This window comes from Gallus gallus, chromosome 14 (genome assembly GCF_016699485.2).
Source record: "Gallus gallus isolate bGalGal1 chromosome 14, bGalGal1.mat.broiler.GRCg7b, whole genome shotgun sequence".
Classification (NCBI taxonomy): Eukaryota; Metazoa; Chordata; class Aves; order Galliformes; family Phasianidae; genus Gallus; species Gallus gallus.
The window spans coordinates 6,517,586-6,539,298 of record NC_052545.1 but is presented as its reverse complement, the minus strand read 5'-3'; the positions used below and the strand labels follow the sequence as shown (position 1 = coordinate 6,539,298).

Sequence of the window (21,713 nt, the reverse complement as noted above, 5' to 3'; positions counted from 1 at the left end):
TCCATCCCCTCCCACCAGCCGTGCCCAGGTCAGGATGTCAGCATGGGTCAGAGCACCTGTGTGCAGCCTGCAAGACCCCAGCCCCACAGCACCCACCTGCAGCCCCCCCTTCCTCGGGGCGGTTGGCCCGGAGGCTGCTCCGGCACAAGGATGCCCCTCGCACTGAGCTGCGGTAGCGCTCCTCTGCCTCGGGCTCAGCTGCAGCAGAAAACACAGTGCTGAGACATGCACAGACCCACTGAACTCCCCCCTGCCCCCGTGTCCCACTCCTTGTACCAGGGCTGCCCCCAGCCCTTCTGCAACAGCTGTGCTCACGGCTTCCCCCATCCTCAAGCTGCTGCCAGGAAGCAGAGTGGGTTGCAAATGCAGATGCATGGAGTGGAGAATTGCAATTGCTCCTTTTCCCAGGAGCCATGTCCAGCTAGTCAAGAAGGGTGCAGCAATAACCACCTGCCCTCAAGGGACACAGGGCAGTGGGAGCAGTGCTGAAACACTGCCTGGGAGAACCATTCTGGTGGTGTAACGGCTCAGAGGCTCAGACCCACAGCAGGACGGGGATAGTGGAGTATCAGTATGACAGGTGTCCCACAGACTGGTGTGCAGACAGACCAATACACAGACATCAGAGATTGCCACTGAGTTTGGAAGAAGCCTGGAGGGAGAATCACCCCAAAATCATGGATCTCTGGGCATGCTCCCATGTATGGACACACATCATGAACCAGAACAACAAGCAGCACTCACAGACTGCCCCTTGCAGCCGGGGTGGGAGCCAGGGAGCAGCCTGCAGAGGGGGACGGGTCCTGGGGGACTCAGTGCCATCCCCTCTGCCAGGGCTGGGGACACACACTGGCACTCCTGGCACACAGCTGCCAGCTGCACACACATCGACTTCCCCCTGAGACCTTCGGAAGTTTATAAGCTCCATTTTTAGGGTCTATGTTCTTGGGAACATACAGCAGTTAGGTACACTGGGGCACGATTCTGCACACACCAAAGCAGCGGTAACTGAGAGTGCGAACTGGGTGAGCAAATACCCATTGGCTGTCTGTGCACTGCAGGGGTATTTGCAGCAGGACTTCTCTGCTGTTCCCCACTGTGAGGGGAAAGACTGTGCTAAAACAACGACGTTCTCCCCAAAGCCTCTCTCCACACAACACCTCTTTCGTGCCATTTTACTGTCACTGAGTCTAAAATAAACATATCAACAAAACACTAATGCCCTACAGTAGAAGAATTTGGAAGCAATTAAGAAGCTCAGATCCAAAGATTAAAACGTTTCAGCCTGAATTTGCCCTCCCCTTTCCGCTGTCTGAGTGCAAAGCCCATAATCCCACCGAGGCACAGCTGTGTGCTGCTGCAGCAATAAGGGATGGTGACAGCAGCACATGGCTGCTCCAAGCCAGCACTACTGGGGCGAGACTTCATCCTGAGTGCTCAGTGCAGGTGCTGTGCATGGCTGCGGGAATCCCACAGACCCCTCTGCCATCACTGCTCATTCGCCTGTTATCTGAACGCTGCCCTTCGAGCACCAATTCCTTTTGGAGCTTCCTAACAGCCTGAGAGCTTCTGGCACCCTTCGCTCCCAGATGACCTCTGCAACCGAACCGCTGCCACATTTGCTCTCAATGCAATTGCCCTTCCAAAGCTATACAGCAAAGAAAAAGAAGCAACCTTCAGCCCAACATTCACTGAGCAAACCTTCGTTATTAGCAGGAGCTGGAGCACAGCAGTGGCTGCACTGGGCAGCGCGCACTCCCTGGGCACATCCCTGCTGGAGCTGGAGCTTTCCTCTCACCTGCCAAGGACTTGTAACCAAGAAACCTGGCAATCTTTTGCTGGCAGTGCTCCTGCTCTTCGTACGTCAGCAGCTGGTAGATAAACTGCCAAATGACTTGCTTGGCTGGTGTGTCCAGCACCGGGTACACATCCACAATAAGAGTGTCAATGTTCCTGCAAAATGGGAGAGAGAGGGCTGGGCAGTGAGTGCATCCTGAGCTGCACAGCCCCAGCACACAGCTTTGCACCTCCCGATCTGCCTGCAGCTCAGCTGCTGGGGTTGCCTCATCACTGGTGCAAACACCCCAGGTCATCTACAAGCAGAGTTGTGGGCAAGGGACAGATCCTGGTGGGAGAGATGTGGGGGAGTGGGGACGTGCAAGTGGGGCTGATAGGGACAGCAACCTGCAGGGTCTGGCGGCACCTGGCAGCCAAACCATTAAGCCTGCTGTGGGAGGCTGTGGGAGTGTGTATGGGGCAGCATGCATGGGTTGGGTGGATGGATGGCTGGCTGGATGAGTGGATGGATGGATGGGTAGGTGGATGAGCACCAGGACATAGAGGTGCTCTGGTAAGGCCTGAGGTTTGGGCAGCAGTGAGCAGCTGGGATGAGGGCTCTGTCCTATGCTGTGTGGGGTGAAGGTGGTGCAGGGGCTGCTCGGGATGATGGGGCTGAGTGCCCGATGTGGTGAGGAGGGTGAAACACCCGGGGAAAGAGGGACTGGTCTCTAAATGTGGGGTCTCAGCTGAGCAAGGCTGGGTCACAGCTAAGGTCGGGATGCCTTTCCACTGAGAAACTCAGGCAGAAAGCAGTGGTTTTGCCTTTTCTGTAGTACCAGACAAGGAACAACCATCCTGACTCCCTTCTGTGCTCACTGCTGGGCAGTGCTGTTATTTGCAAGCAGCAGAAATGTCATGTTGGGGATTTCATCTGCCCTTACCAGGGTAGGTACGGGTCACAGCTGGGGCAGGCACACCGTTAGGTGATGGACTGGGGCAGCTACAGGTGAGGTGATTTGGTGAAGGGGAGCTGAGCAATTAGTTCTGAGTGCTCAGGTTCCCATCCGGGTGCTTTCAAACACAGAACCCCCTGGGCTGGGTCTTATTTCCCATCTGCAGGTGCCAGAGGCTGCCGCCATGCAGAGGGGAATGCTGCAGGAGCAGTGCAGTCTCAGGGGGGCTCTAAGCAATGATTTCTGCTTTATCACAGCAGTGTGCTGACTGCTGGTCCCCAGTGGGTTCATTCAGCTGGTGATGGGGGATTCCAGCAGCTCAACTCAGCACCTGCAGCTCTGGGTGCGACTCTGGTCACATTAGGTTGGTGCAGCCCCAGCAATGCTCTTTGGGAGCTTATCACTTCCAGTGACCTAAATACAGAGGGGTTTGTTGCGTTTCATTGAAAAACAGGATTGAGATCCTTATCTGTCTGTACAGAAACAAAGTGCTGCATGAAAGCATCAGGACCTGCCTGGCTCTGAGCAGCGTATCCCCAGAGCAGGTGCTGAGCAGCTGTGGGAAGGCGCAGTGAATATCTTCCAGTGCCCTGAGAGGTGGTATGTCCCTGCTGGAAGGCTGAAGACGAAGGACAGAGAGCAAGGTTGCTATGGCGCATCCTGAGGCTGGGTTTCAGCAGGGCACGATGTGTGCAGCTGTGGGATGAGGGCTCTGCAGCTGTTCTGCTGCCGAGAAATGCTGAGAAGAGCAAGGAGTTGGGAATGGAGCCCGGTGAGATCAGAGAGGTGGAACAGAACCTGCGGCCATCATGGGGACAGCCAGGCAGCAAGAGAGCCTGTGCTGCAGGGGATGAGGTCACCGTATGGCAGGGGGACAGGAGGTGACCGTGCTGCCCTGTCCGCGGGCAGGACACCTGGTGAGAGATGGGCTCCTGCTCAGCTCCTACCCTGAGAAAAATGCACAGCCGGAGAGAGCAGACAGCAGAGCCCAGCTCTGAGCCTGCGGGCTGAGGGCTGTGCTGCTGCAGGACTGTCCCTGCCACAGCCATCACTACCAGCGCTAAGGAAACAGCACTGCTAAGAAGTTACCGATGTTGGAAGAAGCTCTCCAGCGCTTTGCAGATGGTATAGCGCTCGGGTGGGGTAAGCAGGTGCTCCAGCTGCTGGTTGAAGGTCCTCCCTTGAATCTTGATGCTAGAGGGGAGGATCTCTGCCACCCACTGCAGGGAGGTGAGCGCAGAGGAGCTGGTCGGGGAGTCGGCAGAGTCAGAGTCTGCAAGGCGCAGGCAGAGAGAAAAGAGAATTCAACAGGCAGAGGGGTTGGCTGAGGTCATAGCCCATCCTCTGGACAGGGCAGGAGGACACTGGGGATGCTGTGTGCCCCCGGGAGCCTGAAAACCAAGCGGGGAGCAGAGCCATGACCTGCATATGGGGTCCTGTGCCGCCCTGCCTGCACTGAGCTCCCTGTGAGCATGGCATGGGGGTCTGCTTGGCCTTGCTGGGGTCTCTCAGGCCAATACCTGTGTCCCCAGCCCCTGCCTGAAGCCCAGACTGCTCACACCTGCTGAACCTTTGTTCTCCAGCTAAGATCCCACTGATGTGGGAGAGCTCAGAGCACAGGCACCTCAGCTCCACTGAAACACAAATCATGGTGTTCTGGTGCAGGGGTGGTTACCCCAGGAAAAAAGAAAAAAAGACAGATTTTGGTCTCTGGGAAGCAGCTTGATGACAGGAGTGGTACTGACACAGGGCTGCTCACTGTGCCACCCTGCCTTGAGTTCTTTGATGGGGCTTTGAGTGCCACTGCTATGCGCTGATGAGCATTGAGGCTCCTGCTTTTGTTTCTAGGACACATGCAAATGAGTGGGTAGCACAGGGCTGCCAATGTGAGGCTCAGGGGAGCCCTCACCCCTCCAGAGGGACAATCCAGTCACCAGTTCCCAACCCTATGCATCACACAACAGCACCACAATAACTCACTGCTCCTCTCCCTGCGCTGGGAACGCAGCGCTGTGAGTTCTGCAGGACACATTCCTGCACCTCGCTGCAATCACTGACACAACGCACCGCCCGCTCCCAGCAGTGAGCTGAATTATTCATGTCAGCAGTTCTGCACAGCACAATCCACACACAGCCGTGATAGCTGCACAGCGACTATGGATGCACAGGGTTGGATTACTCCAGTCAAGTACACAGCACAGACTGCATGTGAAGGACACTGGAAAGGGCTGTCAAGGACGATCACACAGTGCAATGAGCTGCTGGGCAGCGGCCAAGCCCAGGATTCAGCCTCACCGCAGAAAGCTGAGGAGCAGCCCTGCAGGTAGTGGGGAGCAGCATCCAGTGCCTTCAGTGCCCTCAGCCCACGGGTGTTAGCAGCTCCACCCTGGGCACAGGGAGTTTAGGAACTCCTGAATTTGGAGTTCCTTCCCCTCGGGGCACCCCCTCTACAGCACACTTACCACTGGAGAAGTTGACGATGCCCTCTTCCACCACCAAGGTGGGCATCGCCCCGCTGCCCTGCAGCATCGATACCACCTTGTCATGAGAGCAGTTCCTGCAGGGCACAGAGAGCTGGGTCAGGGCCACCCCATTCCCTGCAGACAGACAGCCCCTACTGTGCTCCGGCTGCAGCTCCATGGCTCTGTTCTTGCATCACCGCACCTGCAGTGAGCAATGGGCACAGGGTGTGCACCCAGAGTGGGCAATGGGCATGCAGTGTGCATCCACAGTGAGCATGGGTGCAGGGTATGCACCCACAGCCCCAGCAGGTGAGCTTCACATTTAGGCCATAGCGCTGGGGGACTCTGCTTGTCCTAACTCTGCATGGAGAGGATGCAAAGATGCAAAATGGATGGGAAATACATCCCTGGGAAAGGCACGGGTTGACCCAGGGCACTGCTGTTTCAATGTGGGCTCAGAGAACAGCCTCTGGGTGGGTATGCTCTGTTCTGGGGCTGCTGCATCAGCCAACAGTTTGCTGGATCAGCTGAAATGTGAGAGTCTGAGCATTGCCAGCAGCAGCATCGGATGTTTAACCTTTAAATATTCATCACTCTCTCTTATCATGTAGCCCATCCTTACCCTTTGCTCTTGCTTTTCTTTGCAGAAAGCCCAAGCTGGTGAAATACAGGCTACTGCCACTGTACTAGTTATGTAAGAGGACAAGCAAGGCTGGGCTGAAATACTCCTCTGGTATTCAGTTTTCATGAAAGAATATTACAGGAGGTGTCTATATGGGGTGACATCCCTCACATCCCACAGCAGATAGCTCTGAAGGATGCCCATTTCTGGCTCCTATTGTATGAGGGCGAGCGATGAACACCCCCACCCCCACCCCCAGCACAGTGCACTCCTAGGAGCCACTTACCTCATGTCCAGGCCATTGAGAAATAGGATTCGGTCTCCAGGTTTGAGCGCAGCGTTCTCAGCCGGACTCCCTGCAGGCAGAGTGAAGGAGTGTGGCTGTAGTTGCTGCCCCTGGGCTGAGATCTGACCCATCCCTTCTGTGCCCACTGTGCCCCAGGGCAGGGATCCTGCAGCCTTTTGTAAAGCTCCTTTGCTATTTTCTAGCGAGCTACAAACACTTAGCACTTCTGTTTCAGGCCATAGATGGCTGGGTTGGTCCGAGCCTGGTGGCCAGCAGGATTCTTACCTGGCAGAACAGACTCGATCCACACTGGTGCATGTCCACGCAGCGTGAAGCCAAAGCTTTTGTTGCCTTTATAAACTCGCACCGTCCTGCAGGTAGAAAATCAAATGTGATGTCAGAACACGACAAATGTTGGGTTCTTGTTTCCTTCCCCACTCCCAACGGAGCCCCTCCGCCTGGGTACCTCCTGCGCTGCTCACTGTGTCCCTTTGGTGCCTTCCAAAGGGGACACCCCGTGCTGACCCCTGGGATGAGGACAGCGTGCTGCCACTGTGGCCACCGAGCAGACAGGGTCTCTGCTGGGACCTTTAGATCCAGTTACGGCTTTTGCAAGCTAAAGCTGAATGTGCATTAACATGAGGGCTGCAGAACAGGGCAGGTGGGGACGCTGCAGATGGGAGCTGGAGGAACAGAGCCTGTGAGCATTGATTGATACTCTATTAATTACTGCATTCATAAAAACACAGCCCAGGGCTCCAAATCACGGGCTTCACTTTAAAATATACATTACATAGAGTAAGAGAGACGGGGGGGGGCTAAGAGCCCAAAGAGTGATGAGAAAGAAGTGAAATTCAGTGAGGAAATGTTGGAAAGGGCATCAAGAAATCCTCCTGCTGAGAACTTCCTGGGAAGGTGACAGCACTGAGACCATCCAGAGCCAGGAAACCACTATAGGGGCAGTTCTACGCTGGCAGGGAGAGATGTGTTGGAATTGAATTTTGGAAAAGTCACAGCAACAAATTTTCCTCCTGGGGAGGTGTGCTGTGGCCGAACACCCTGAGGGAACAGATGGAGGCAGGGGAATGACTCGGAGCAACCACAGTGGCACAGGGCTTCCCCAGGAGCAGTCCCCACCCCCCAACAGAGCCCGTGCAGCTCTGCTTGTCTGTGAGATGGGGCTGGGAGCACAGCGGCAGTCAGCGCCAGTGCAGCGGGGCAGCTCCGAGCTATGAGCTGCAGGGGTCTGGCCATCTGGGCAGCGGGAAGTGGGTTAATCCCCTGCACAGCCGTGTCCTGCCTGCCTCCTGCTGCTGCTGCCTGGCACCCAGACACCGCTGGGGCAGGGCAGGGGGACATGCGCAGCCTGCTGTGTGCTTGGCGCTGCATGCCATCCGAGTGGCCAAGCATCCTGCAACCCGCCCAGCGTGCCCCCATCCCCTCAAGCCTCTGAGTACCAGCTCACCTCCACACACAGCTTTGCAACAGCAAGAGGACAGAAAAGGTGACCTAGAGCTGGGACATGGGGTGCAAACTTGCCCACCCTTCAAGCAGGAAGGGTCTATGCTCAGCCTCATCCCAGGAGGATTTCACCCATCCTGTGCACAGAAGACATCCCCATTCCCAGCGTCTCCCCCACGCTGCCATCCACACCAAACCCTCCTGGGCAGCACCCAGGAGCCGTATTACCTGCGGGCAGCCCCTGAGGCCACATTGCTGGTGATGAGCGAGGTGGTTTTCCGCAGGCTCTTGCTGAGCTCCTCGTGGCTGCGGGGCACAGAGCTGGCGCGGGTGGACACGAGCAGCCGCTCCTGGTGGTCCTCGCTCCGGCTGCGCCGCAGGCGGTTGCTGTGCTGCTCACTCTTGGAGCGACACAGCTTGCTGATCAGGCTCTGTGACACCACCTCATCGAAGCGCTGCCGGTGTTTCTTGGGGATGAAAATCCTGGAAAAGGGGCAAGGAGAGCAGAGAGTGAGGATGGGACTGAGGGGGGCACGGCACAGAGTTCTGCATCCAGCAGTACCTGGAAAAGGGAGAACTCCAGTTCCTTGTGTGCCCTCGGCCTCAGCACTGCCTGTGAGCACCAGGAACACAGGATGCCAGGGACATGGGGACACCATAGATGCTGGCTGCATTTCCTGCCCTGTCCCATGCACAGCTCCATAGGGTGAGGAGGTCAGAGCCCTCTGCAGCACAGTGTTATGCAGAGACCAATCGCAACAGCTCCATTCCTCCTTGATGCCCCATCCCAGACCTCATCAACTGCTGGTCCTGGTGGGCCAATGGCAAGGTGCAGCTGAAGCCTTGCATGAGTTGTTTTTCACTCAACTATGGCCCAGCAGCCAGCTCTATGGAGAAGATCTCTCTCTGCCTTTATCCCTGCTACAGGTTGCTCCCAAGGACCCTGGCAGACCCACACGCACTGCAGGACCCCAGCGAGGTGCTCAGTGTCCCCATATGGCCCTCCCTGCCCATGTCTGCCCTGCCCATCCCCACAGCACTTGTCTGGGGTGTCGCACACCTCCCACGCTGCAAAGGATGGAGATGCTTTTCCTTCCTCTCTTTTTTCCTTTTCCCATCACAACCATGAAACACTGACACCTTGCTCATCTCTTCCCACCTTTTTCATTTGCACATTTAGGGGCTTCTGGAGGAGCTGTTATCTCCTGATGTTTCTATAGCAACTCCCATCATTGCACCCAAACTGCATCTCACTGCCACAGCTGTGCCCGCTCCGTACACAGCACTGCTGGCACCGCTCTTTACTGCATGCACCTCATCCCGTGAACATGCTCTCTATGTTAGCACGAAGCAGGGATGTGCTGTCAGTGCCCTGCACCTCGAGACTGCATCTTATGCGGTGGCATTGACCCACAGCAGGATGCAGGCAGCATCTGAAGGGATCGGGGCTGGGGATGCTGGGGGGTCCTCAACCCTGCAGCATCATCTCCAAAGGAATCTGAAAGCCGGGATGGAGATGGAGGAGGAGTGCAGATCCCGAACCTCTGAGACCAGGACATGACTATTTGCTCCCAGGGAAAGGCTGAGCCCAATGGCACAGCCCATGCCCTCCTGCTGGGCCGGAGCAGGCAGAGCTCACCTGGTACCGAGGACGACAGATGTTCACACGTAATGTCAGGTGATAATTTAAAATCAGTGAACACACCGGCGCGATTCACAGCCAATTTGTGACGAGGCAACAATGAGAAATGCAGTGAGAAATGAGCGCAATGCTGCTAATAAGCAGCTCCCCAGCTGCAGGCAGGTGGCAGTGGCTGGGGCCGGCCTGAGCCCCACTCCCCTCCCAAGGGCAGAGCTGCTCTGCTCTCATTTCAGCTGGGCAAATGAGATCGGTCCCACTGCTTCCCGCAGGGCTGCCCCACTTTGCCGGGGTGGTTCCTTTGCCTGTGGGCTGGTAGAAAGGAGAGCGGAGCAACAATGAACTTCAAGCTCAAAGCAGGCCCAGAGACACCTTTTTTTATGGACTGACTCAGTGCTAGCAGTGAAACTTGGTGCTAGCAGGAAGAGGAGCTTAATGATAGTAATAATAATCCTATTAAAGCGCACAAAAGATTTTCCTCTTCCAAAACCCTCTGCAGAGCATCCTTGGGACGGGCACAGCACTGCTCTGAGCCCTGCAGGGAGGTGTTTTAGAGCTTCAATGGCATGCAATGTGGTGAGCACTCAGATCTGTCCTTAACAAGTGACCCACCATGCAGGCAGCACATGGGTGATGTTGGTTGATGCGACATCAGCACTGACCTCCTGCCTTCCTCCCTCTCCTCTTCCCCCCGTGCTCTGTGTCAGCACTGTCCACATTCCCTGTTGGAGTGCAGGTGGCTGAGGTGTCCCCAGCCCTGGGCACGGTGACTCTGCCAGCACCCAGCCCTGCAGAGCACTGCCAGCCCTTCTCTCCCATACCAGGACACCTTCATCAGAACTAAGTCTGAATCAATACAAATTGAGGGCATTTTCCAGGCCAGGAGATGTCCCCAAGGGCCATGTGCTCCCTCAGGGCCAGGAAACGCGGCCGACAGAGCCTGCCCTGCCTGTCCCCAGCTGCTCCGATGCTCACTTGGGCACAGCGTGCTTGGCACAGCTCAGCCTTTGTCCGTCTCATTCTTCAAAACCTACAGAGAGCTCATGTGCAGCTTATTTCCTAATGGATATTCCCACTGCACCTGTGAGGGACTCCCTCCTGCCCCACAGCCTGGCACCCACCCCACGACCCAGGCAGTGCCTCCCAGGAGCTGTGGTGGGTGCTGAGCCCTGTGCCATGCTATGCAGCACGCACAGCTCCGTGCCCTCACCACAGGCACTGTCCGGTTACAGCACCAGCCACAAGCTTGGCACCACAAAGCACCCCAACCCATCTGTGTGCTGCATGCACAGAGTCAAAGCAGACACCGATGCGCACTTCCCAGCCCCCAGCCCCAGTGTTCCTTTGAGCTTCACCCCATGTTCCCCATCTCCTCGCTCCCCTGGCAGCGGGGTCCCCTCGCGTGGCCGTGCACCATGGGGGCACCACAGGAGCACAAGCCCTGCATGGCGCACCCACCCTCAGCACAGCACGGAGTGCAGACATACCGAAAATGCCGAGAGAAGCTCCGGTCCTTCCCCATTTGTCCAAGGTGCAGCGGGAACAAAAGGAGACGCTTCAGCTCCGCATGCAGCTGAGGCTCAGCCCCGGCTCACGCCCACGACGCCGGCTCCAGCCCTGCACGGTGCCAGCGGGCACTGCCCTGGCACCCGCCGTGCACACAGAGAGTGGACAGATGGGCACAGCCCTGTGCCTCCTCCTCGCCCCACGCTGTGCCCAACGCTGGTTTCACTCTGCCTCCTCCCCAGTGCCAACGCTGCCCCAAAACTCGGCTCCGAAGCCTTTTTGCTTTCCCTAACCCTGCGGTCTGTGTGATTTCCAGCTGGATCTCTCTGGGAAGGACGCTGCGCAGAAAGGAGGGCACGGCTCCGTGCCGAACTCCGGAGGGATGCCTCGCTGGTGCTAATTAGTTGACTTCTAAAGTGCTTCTGTTTAAATTACATGCCGCTGTAATGGGTGAGAAACCTTAAAGGAAAGCAGCGATTGCGCGGGTTCAGTGCTGCTCGCACACCGCACCCATTGGATCCATCCCTGCAGCCACGGGGCCCAGCAGCAGCAGCAGGACCCGAACCTCAGCTCTCCTGCAGATGTAGAGCACCATGGAGCACCGCTTTCCCCTGGGGTGCGACAGCCACGCTTGGCAGCAAGGATAGGAGATAAAACCCTCTATTTTAAATGCCACCGTCTTTAAACACAGCGTTTGATACAGAGGATGTGAGGCTTTTGGAGCTGCAGAAACAAGAGAATCTCCAGGCAGCAAAGGAGAAAAAATGAAAAATGTATGGCTTTGCCTCAAAACAGCTATCAAAGAGCAGACCTTGATTGCATCCCTCGTGCAGAAAGCATATCCCAGGGTGGATGAAAACACCGAGCAACATTGGGATTATGTCCAAACTGTGCCATACAGAAAACACCCCTGCCCCGAGAGCAAGCTGCAGTGCCCAGTGTCACATGGTTCTGAGACAGAAAACTTCACCCATCCAACAGGAGTTACGGCACCGCACAGATCTCAGAGCTCACCTACTTCTCCCTGCCCACATCTCTCCCCCAGTACCTCCACAGTGCTCAGTGCTGTGACACCAGGACAGGTCACCCCGCACCCTGCAGCACACTCAGAGTTGGGGGATGGCCGCCCCCGAGCACGGAGCGGTGCATTCCCACCATGGATTTTCTGTGCACACAGGGCTGTCTCCCCGGCCCCGCAGCCAACAGTCAATAATCGCTCATTGGGCCGCAGATGTTCCACAGATGTGCCCGCAGAGCTCATTAGAGGGAATGGGGCCCTTCCCCACCACAGAGCCACACAGCCCCTCCCAGCCGGGTCCCACCCCGGGCGCTGCTGATGACTGCTGGGTACTTCAGCATAGGAACACCAGCACAAACCATTCCCTGTGATCTGTTTAAGATCCCAACCACACCTCAGGCCACAGAGCTGCTTTACAAACCTGAAGTTGCACGTCGGTGTTGGTGTGAATGCAGGCAATGCTTTACAGCAGTAGCTTCATTCGTCAAACCAAATTAGTCCCTTAACAGGAGATTTTGCTCCACGGCCCTTTGGCCCTTTTAGACCTGACTGCAACCAACAGAACTCCACTCCCAACTGGTGCCCCACTGGTGGCACATCTTCTCCCTGCCTCCTGTTTGGGCCATAGGACACGTGTCCAGCTATCACATTAGAGATTTATTAAAACAGAAGAAGCTGAGAGCCACCTCCTCTCCTTCCATCACCTCCTGCTGCCCAACTCTGTGGCAGTTCTGCCCCGCATCACAGCACAGCACTGCTGCACCACGCACCAGTGGTGCCCCAGCCCCAACCAAAGCAAGGGCCATCCATGGGGGCATGCAATCATGGGGCGGGGGCAGGCATGGCAGCAGCACGGTGTGTGCTGTATAAACCCTGATGGATAAAATGAAATTTCTCATCCAGAGGTGGCCACAGATGGCTGCAGCATTTTAATACGGGGAGGTGCCGAGTGATGTTATTGCCGTGAAAAACAAGCTGGGACAAATAGATTGTCTTGGGAGCGTTATTAAAATGAGCTCAGCGGAATTTCTCTGAGATGAGAGAACCCCCAGCGGGCAGCAGTGTTGTCTGTGTTGGGGATCAAAGGGGTTGCAGGCAGAACTGCAGCAGTGAGAGTGACACCGGGGCTGCCTGGTGCCCCCCAGCAGGAGCTGGGAAGGAACAAACTGCACCGCTGTGCTCTCCTTGCAACAAAGCCCAACAGAAGGACTTACAGGAGCCCCACGGCATGCAGCAGCCTGAACAACCCCACGGATTCCTGCACCTGGGGTGTGCATCAGCACATGGGCACATTCCACTGATTGCATCCAGGTTAATGGGACAGTGCCTGCGCGCAGGGCATCGGAGCTGGAGTGGCATGCACAACTTTTACAACACTGAAGGTCAATGGGGGGAGTGGAGATCTGTGCTCATCGCTCTACAGTTCTGTTGTCCATCTGTTTGAAACATGTTTCAAACCTCAGTGCCACTGCTGTGAGCTGAAACAGCACTGACGTGGACACTGGGATGCTGCTGGTGTGGGAGGAAAGGCACGGCGCACAGCAGACAGTGAGGGGAACACGGTGTTCGGTGAGCTCCTAACCTCTGAAACGCAGCGAGGATCCTGTCTGCATCACTTGGCTCTGAGTCAACAACCCTGGCACTGCAAGGTGCCCAGAGCAGAGTCGGAGCAATTCCCAGCCTGGGCTGGAGACATCCCAGGAAGAAGAGCTGAACCCCAGGACCCACAGCTGCCCCCAACATCCCACGTGGGGCAGATGTGGGGAGAAGAGGAATGAACCCCTGGGTCACAGCCGGGCTCTGGTGCCCGCAGGTGACAGAGGGGCACAGAGTGAGAAGAGATCTCTCTCTCTCCCACCACAGAGAGCCTCTGGCATAGTGGTGCGTAATGCTCTGATGCACTACGGCTGCTAAGAGTTAATTAACTTTTCACATATCTCCTTTTTGCGGTGCTAGATCCCGGAATTAAGCAGCTTTCCAGCCGTTCCCCTCCCAGCCCCCCAGGATCCCAAGAAGGGTCCATTGTTACTCACCCGAGGCAGCTCATCTTCCCCCCGCGCCGCTGGTGTTCATCATTCCTGAGCAGAACTACAATTGTGCACTTTTACTACAGCCACCAACCATATGGGCAGGGGATCTGCGCGCAGGGAGGACCTGGCGCCGCACGTGCATTATCCCTGCTATCCACAACCCAACGGATGAAGAAAATGTCAGCAAATTAAAATCTGTGGGAGCTTAATTCTGAGCAAATGGGATGAAATCCATTTGAGCTGAAGAGGAAAAAAAAAAAAAAAAGCAAAAAAAAAAAAAAAAAGCAACTCGAAAAAGCTCAGCCTGAGGACAGTGGGAGGAGGAGCGCTGCATGCAGCACCAGGTCCCAGTGTTGTGCTGAGCCTGGGGGTCTTGGGTTACACTTCACAGCAGCACGGAGCTGGGCAGGGGGATGCGGGGGGAAGGAGGAGAGTGGAAGCCAGGTCCCAAAATAAACACAGCGCTGAGGGAGAGATCCAATCAGACCAGCACCAGGGATGTGCTGGCTGCTTAGCTCCGCACAGCCACACAGTCATCCCCAGTGGGTCACTGCCACTGTCACTGTCACTGTCACTGCTGCCACACTACACCCTGATGCAGGGCTCAACCAGTCAGCTGGAGCCCAGGGCTGCTGGTGTGGGGAACACTGGGAACCCCCAGCATCCCTCACATCACCCCCCAGAATCCTCCCTCCCTGTCCGTGGGCACTGCCCTCACCTGCCCCATGCTATGGGAAGGGTTGGTCTCACTGCTCTGTAGGGCTGTGGGCACTGGGGGGGGTTGCACAGCCATGGGGGTCTGGGGCAGCTCTGCCACAGGGCTGAGCCCTGAGCCCTGTGGAAAGAACCCAAATACGTTCTCAGCATCCTACACATCCAGCACACACAGGAGCTTCTCAGCACCTTTGGGTGAGTTATTAAAAGCACTGAAAGCTCTTGCTCAGCAGCAAGCCTGCTTGATGCTGGACTCCGGGGTAAGCAGCTCATGTTCTGAACAAACAGCAAACACAGAGCTGTGTGCAGCTCCCGCCAGCACATCCTCAGCTGGGAAACCTTGTTTCCAAAGCAACTTTTTTTTTCCCCTTCAATTCATTTCATCAAGATTAGGCGGTAAATCTTTTCCCTAAGCTAAATATTTCATTTCCATTAAACTGAGATGAGCTGCCCGATTCACCACACATCCTGCCCCAGCCCCACCGCCAACCTCACACACTGGGCACGGGGGGAAAGCACCCCATGATGGGGACAGCAGCACCACTGCTGGGATGGGGACACCCCAGGGAAAGTGTGTCCATGGCAGAGGGGCTCAGGTCCAGAGGGAAATGGAGAAACCTACTGCAATCCCCCTCTGTGGGGAAAAATGTTGTATAATTCTCCAGGTGATGGCTCCTGGTGCCCCTCTGAGGGTACCCCGGTGGGGTATGAGCTGGGGGTACCAGGGGCTCCTGGTTTCAGGGGGCACCCACCCTCCCTCTGCAGGACCTCAAGAGCATGGCAGATACCCCGGCACAGGATGTCGTTATGGTAACGGTAATATCTTGCAATTCCACTGATTAAAGCAGAAATTGGAAAGCCAGGCCCGGAGCAGGGCCAGATGGAGACCTGATTCCCTAATGGCCACTGTCTCAGCCTGGCTGTAATCCCCGCCACGTGCCCACGTGCTGTCCCTGGCCCTGTCCCCATCCTTGGACACAACAGGAGCAGCACAGCAGTGCGGTTGCATGCTCAGGTCTCCATAACACAGACACTCTGCCAAGGCACAAGAGATGCTGGGGACCGTGGGGACCACCAGCAGAGCAGTACCATGGCACCCCAGGATGTGGGAGTGGGCCCCCAGCCCTGCGCAGAGTCTCTTGCCCCGACAGCCCCGCCAGGCAGGCTGACAGCATGGGTAACGTCAGCCAGGCAGTACCTGATGCTGTCGATGAGGTGCTGGTGGGATTCCTGAGTGAGCAGCATGCACAGGGCGCAGGCCAAGCACTCCACCCTCCGCTCGGCCGCGTACTGCTTCAGCACGGCAAACACCTGCTCCTTGAGCTTGGGCTGGTCCCCCAGGATGGCATCCACCTGCAGCACAGAACAAAGGGGCACTGAGAGGGGTCAAGTGGGAGTACAGGGACACAGATCAGATCTGACTAGGGGCAGCATCCAGGCAATCAATGGGAAGGGAAGCAACGTGGCTAGGAAAGTGAAACTTTGGTCACTTGGCATCTCATACACACCCCTGATTCCATTGCTCTGCATGCTGCACTGGGGATGCTAGCATGATAAGCCCACAGGGCCACCACGGCCATCAGGGCCACCAGGGAGGTGGCCACAGGAACCATCCCCCTGCCATGGATGCTGGGTGCCACCAGTTTGGTGACAGCCACCACGTGCTGCACGTTTCAAGGTTACTGAATCTGGGACAGAACAGCAGCCGCTCCCTATGGATGGCTCTACACACTTTTCTGTCTCAAGGTCCAGCGCAGTGAGGATGAGGAACGTGGCGTTTCAGTGAGCTTAATGCTGGGCCACTTCTGTTATGTTTTCTCCCAGGCTGGGGCTGAGGTGCCATGCCCAGCGTGCAGGGGACAGAGGGAGACATTGACCTCAACCGAGATCCCAAGCAACTTTTGGTGACGGCCACACACGATGCTCAGCAGGGGCAGCCCAGCTCCAGCCCCACAAACACCACCTGGGCACCGTCAGAGCAGAAGCAGTCAGCAGGCAGTGGATCTGCACATGGGGCAGTGCCTGCGAACCCACAGCTCTGTGCCTATCTGTGAGGCTGTAATTGCCAACCAAGGGAGTCCAGCCCATGGATCTGTTTAGGAATGCTTTGTTCCTGTATTAGCCTGGGATCAAAAAACACACAAGCCTGGTTATTTTCATAACAGCATTTTAAAAGGCTGCTTTGAAATGGAAATTAGAAAGATTAAAAAAAACAACTGCGATCAAATTCATAATTAGCGCAGGGTGATGTTTGGTAAATTACCCACTAGGCAGCATTCAGGAGCACAATGAAGATGTCATCGCAGCACTGCTTCTCCCTTTGCACACATTGGGACTGTATGGGGACGCTCAGGCAGAAGGAGGGCACTCAGGAGGTGTCGGTGTGGTCCCATAGAGCAAAAAGAACGAGCAGCTGGGATCCACACCCAAAGCTCTTCATAGCTCCCATTTATTCTCTCAGCGATCGTTTCAAGATGGGTTTGTGTTGGACCCTTCTCTCTGGCACTGATGACTGTAGAGGTCTTTCCCAACCCAAATATTTCTATGATTCCATGAATCCACACCCAGCAGCCTGGCTTGGCTGCACTCATGTGAGTGTGCCAGACACGGGATGTGAGGAGCGTGGTGCTGAGCTCCATCCGGGTGCCCCCCTCACGCCCCAGCTTTACCTTCTTGCTGAACTCCTGCGCTTTCTGCTTCCTCTCCATGCGCACAGCAGCAGCACTGGGGCCGAGGTCCCTCTGTGGCCGCAGCAGCCCCAGCCGCAGCGCTCGCCTACTGCAGGATGCCAGCAGCTCGGCCGCCGCCTCGGCACTGCGCACAGCCACGCCATCCACCTCCAGCAGCAGGTCCCCAGGGGCGATGCCGCAGGTGGCAGCAGGAGAGCCAGGGGCCACGCTGGCCACACGCGGGGGGCTGCCACCCACCAGCTGCAAGCCCAGGTGTGGGGCGGGGGGCAGGTCAGCACGCTGCAGCCGGGACAGCACGCCGATGCTGGGGGGCACGGAGCTGCAGCGCCGGGCTAATGCCAGCAAGGCCGGGCAGCCCAGTGAGGCGACGGGCTGCCCCTCCAGCTCCAGCACCTCGTCGCCCGGTCGCAGCCCTGCCGCTGCTGCACTGCTGCCCTCCTGCACCCACAGCACGTAGCAGGGCCCGCTGCCACCCAGAGAGAAGCCAAACGCCTCTGGCCAGCCTTGGTTGGTCGTCGGCATGGCTGCAACTGCAAGACACAAAGGGGAGGCGGTGGTGTGGGCACGTTCCATTCAGAGCGGTGCTTTCTGCTGGAGATGCTGCAGTGGGTGTGCCATGACCCCACACCCTGGGGGACAAAAAGCTCCAAGAGGGGCAGTTTTCTTTTGTATTTCCCCCAAAATGGTTCTTATTCTCCCACTGGCACGGTTAGCAGTGAGGACGTGGCACGCACCCAGCCCAGCCCAGGAAGTGGAGAAGGGCATCTGCTGTGTGTGTCCATAGAGGTCACTAATTCATACACGCTGTGCTGGTGAACCAACATTCAGTGGCTCTTTTCAATACTCAGTGCTGCAAACCCTATTTCCAGCAGCATCTGCCAGATCCTCTCAGCCCCCTGTAGCATCTCTTTCTGCCCACAAAGGGAAGGCCAAAATGTCCCTGCGCTAACCTGGCTACAGCACCCTGAAACACAAAGATGATTTCCAAATCCTCATTCTGTAGCTAGTTCCAGTGTTAAGACCCACATGGTGGATGCAAGGGGCGAAGGGAGCTCAGGGTGCAGCAGTCCCAAACCTCTGTTCTGCCCCAGATGGGATCAGCACAGCCGCTGTTCTCCCAGGCCCCTCGAGTGCTGCTGCAGTGCACGCGCATTTGCTGTCTGCTGACACTCGCTCAATTAATTTGCATGCAGAGCTTCACATCATTTGATCTCAGCCGCCTGAAGATGCTTTTTATTCCCATGTTTATTCCATCCATGTTACTTAACTCACATTAAGCGTTTACAAAAATGAAACAGACTATTTTATCTGGGCAAATTATCTTAGGAGGACTCTGCAGACTGAATCGCTCAGAAGCATCACTGGGAATGCAACCTGAGTTTCTTGCTCTGCAGATTGGAGGGGCACAGCAGGTGCCATCCTCATCAGGAAGTGCTAAAAAGGACCAGACACTGTGGAAACCAACACTAAGGTAATAACCATGTCCTCCTCCACACAGTGCTGATTGCATTACAGCGGGGCTGATGGCCATGGTCACATCATCCCTCCACCTCCACATCCTATTGCTACAGCACTTACAGAATTCCTCTCCCGTCAGTCCGACAGGGCAGGTCTGTCCCACCACGAGGTCCCGGAGTTCCCGGCTGTCCTCCATCACCTGTGCTGCTGTGACACAGCCAAGCGAGGTCCCTGTCGGCAGCTCCGTGTCCCCATATACTCACGGCACAGCTGAGCCCTCCCAGGTGCTCCAGGTCGAGGCCAAGCACCCAGCAATGCTTTGCTTGCCTTTATTCCCCTCTGCCCTAATTGCCTTTATTGCCATCACAGGGAGAACTACGGATGGACCAATTGCTGTGCCAGCCCTGGCTGAGCCTTGCGCTGACCTCAGCCTGCAGCTCGAGGAGATTAGGGCCTGAAGGGAGGTACAACAGATTAGATCCCATGGGGGGAAATCCATTACCCACACAGGCAAATCCGAAGACGGGCTGTGCTGAGCAGAGGGATGCAGCGCTCTGAGCCCCTGGGGCTGGGATTCAGGTGGGAGCACAGAGGCTGTGGAGGTGTCCACCCCATGACCCACACCATGCTGCAGAATTGGGTCTGGACCGGCTGTGGGGTGCTGCTTGGGGTGCTGCCTCTACCAGGCTGCCAGAAGCAGGGCAGAGCTCCTCACAACAGGGCACATCCTGAGCGCAGACCCCATGCTGCCTCCAGCTCCCCCATAAGCTGCTATTTCTGATTTTCTCCTTTGCTTCCTCAGCACTTAGGGATCCCAGGGCTTAGCACGCTAAGAGGTTTTAGGGTATTACACGTCCTGCTGCAGCATCAGCAGGAGCAGGAGGCTGCAGAGGGGCAGCACATCCCCGTACAGTGCAGAGAGCCATCCTGCCCTCCTGGTGAGCGACACGGAGCAGCTTCCCAGAAACCTGGGCTACCTGGGGTTGGGCAAAGCCTTAAGGGAGCTGCAGAGCTCCCATGGCTGCACACTGTGCTTTGCTCATCATTGCTGGTGTGCTGGGTGCTTGTGTGCTGCTGCCTCGGAGCGCTCTTGCAGAAGTGTCAGGCTTCTGAGCTGCTGACAGCCCAATAGGCACAACTGTAAGGGATGTTCTTTCTTAATCCTTGCAAGAAATTAGTTGTGAGCTTCCAATCTAAATGTACAGATAGCATGTGGTTCCTTGAAGACCTCCCAGACTCAGATCAAAAAAAGCTTTTAACTGATTTTCACAGCGTTCAGGCTGAATGAGCTCTGTGCTGAGGCTCACCCTGTGGCTGAATGCTCTGCTGCTGTCTTTCTCCCAGCACAGCCCAGGAGGCCTGGGAGCAGAGCAGGGTGCAGATCTGCTGTGCAGACGTGGCACAGCCCCAAGGGTCCCAGGCAAGCACAGCATTGCACCAAACATGTACGGTTCCTTCCAACATCCCAAACCCACAGCTGTACCCAGAGCTGTGCAGAATGCGTGCTATGATCAGGAGGACAAAAACGGCTCTTGGTGACGGCCCAGGAGTGCAGTGCAGGGCTGCAGATTGCCGCCCCAGGCTGCACTCAGACCCCAGCTCGGTGTGCTGCTGTCCGGGACCTTACCAGGGAAAACAAGATCCAAATTGTGAAATGCCCCTCACGTCCCACGGCCCCTTCTGCCCAGAGCATTTCTCATCTCCCAGCACCCTGCAGCCCTTACCTGTGTGCCCGGAGGATCAGCTGGCAAAACCATCACAGCGCCGCGGAGCTTTGGATCAGTTACCCGGCAGCAGCACCTGGCTGAGTTCCTGCAGCAAACTATCCCAGCACAGTAACCCAATCGCCGCGTGCTGGCAGCAGGGCAGCACGGCCAGGCCGGGATGGTTTCAGCTAACAGCCATGGGCAGCAGCCAGCACCGGGATCCCACCCGCTCCCACCCAGCGCCGGTACCTGATTTTAGGGCAGGTTCTTGAGGAAGCTCCATGTTGATTTGAAGAAGAAGGCCACGATGTATTTTATAGCATGTTTTTAGAAATAGCTGATTTGAAGAAGGAGATATACCATGTATTTTAGTAGTGTCCTTTTAGAAATATAGCTGTTGAATTGTTGCATTATGTGATTAATTCTTGCTTGCAAACCTGTAATAGCTTATAGATGCTGCTACTCGTTATGGATGTGGCATTATCAACTAGAAAGCACGTTGTAAGGCTATGCTGTTTTAACAAGAGGTCTTCAGCAAAAGAAACAGAATGATGAAATGATGCAAATAGGCTTGTCAGACATCAGAAGAAGCCAGGGCCTCCACACGAGGCTGAACTGTCTCTGCTGTGGGAGCAGGTTGGGATGCAAGAGGCAGACATCAAGGTACTCCCCTCTATCCTCCTTATCTTCCGGCACCCCAGTATATATAATTAAAAGACAGATTGCCAAACTCATTTCTACCCAAGGATGAGCAGAAGTAATGGCCAAGTGCTGAGTGAGCACATGCTATGATTCTGGTACCTATGAATTACTTACACTTGGCATCCTCCTACCGAGCATGCATCAGTGAAGACAGCCCATACAGAGGGTGAGTGAGGAAGGCCACTGGATGGAGGAACAGCTGGTGGGACTGTCACGATGCGAGAAGGATGCTAGGCAGGAGGAGAGACTGTGGAATAGAAGAGTGCAAACCTCATAATCCACTACCTGAGATAGGTGTGTATATGTTAATTATCTCAAGTGTAATTGATGAATTTGTACCATGTAATGGAGGAATGGTGTTGTCTTTGAAGTGCTTATGGTGGAAATACCCGCAGTGCTTCCCGGCTGCAACAAGGAGCACCTGACCCAGGGGTAACAACGCTTCGCTGTTTTCATTGCTAAACAGCAATGCAACGCTTGGAGCTCCCATTAGAAACCAAACACCCCAGAAGCAGCAAATACGAGGCCTTTTTAGCAACCTCGCAAAGCAGCGCTGCACCCGACCGGGGGCCACGAGAACCGCACAGCGCTCAGACACGAGAGGTTTCGCTTTCATTTCGCCCGCTTTCCTCCTCGGTTGGTTCTGCGGACACACGACGAGGGCCCGGCAGGAGCTCAGCTCAGCTC

The 21,713-nt window shown here is 56.1% G+C and overlaps 1 protein-coding gene across 9 annotated transcripts in view; it reads right to left on the bottom strand.

Annotated features, from left to right (window-relative positions):
• The window catches only part of GRID2IP (Grid2 interacting protein), a 30,070-nt gene extending 9,539 nt beyond the window's left edge, over positions 1-20,531 (bottom strand). For 2 of the 9 annotated variants that reach the window (XM_025155229.3, XM_040647879.2), the window contains exons 1-8: positions 13,760-13,826; positions 7,792-8,046; positions 6,388-6,473; positions 6,103-6,172; positions 5,195-5,289; positions 3,822-4,005; positions 1,799-1,953; positions 97-198 (exon numbers count right to left, since the gene is read on the bottom strand). In XM_025155229.3, the coding sequence (XP_025010997.2) occupies positions 97-198; positions 1,799-1,953; positions 3,822-4,005; positions 5,195-5,289; positions 6,103-6,172; positions 6,388-6,473; positions 7,792-8,046; positions 13,760-13,773 (961 nt within the window). In that variant the 5' untranslated portion in view covers positions 13,774-13,826. Of the gene's footprint in view, positions 1-96; positions 199-1,798; positions 1,954-3,821; positions 4,006-5,194; positions 5,290-6,102; positions 6,173-6,387; positions 6,474-7,791; positions 8,047-10,689; positions 11,037-13,759; positions 13,827-15,668; positions 16,302-17,139 lie in introns of those variants that run through there. The other 7 variants (XM_025155228.3, XM_040647878.2, XM_040647877.2 and 4 more) reach the window with 6 other exon arrangements.
• Between the last annotated feature and the right edge of the window lie 1,182 nt (positions 20,532-21,713).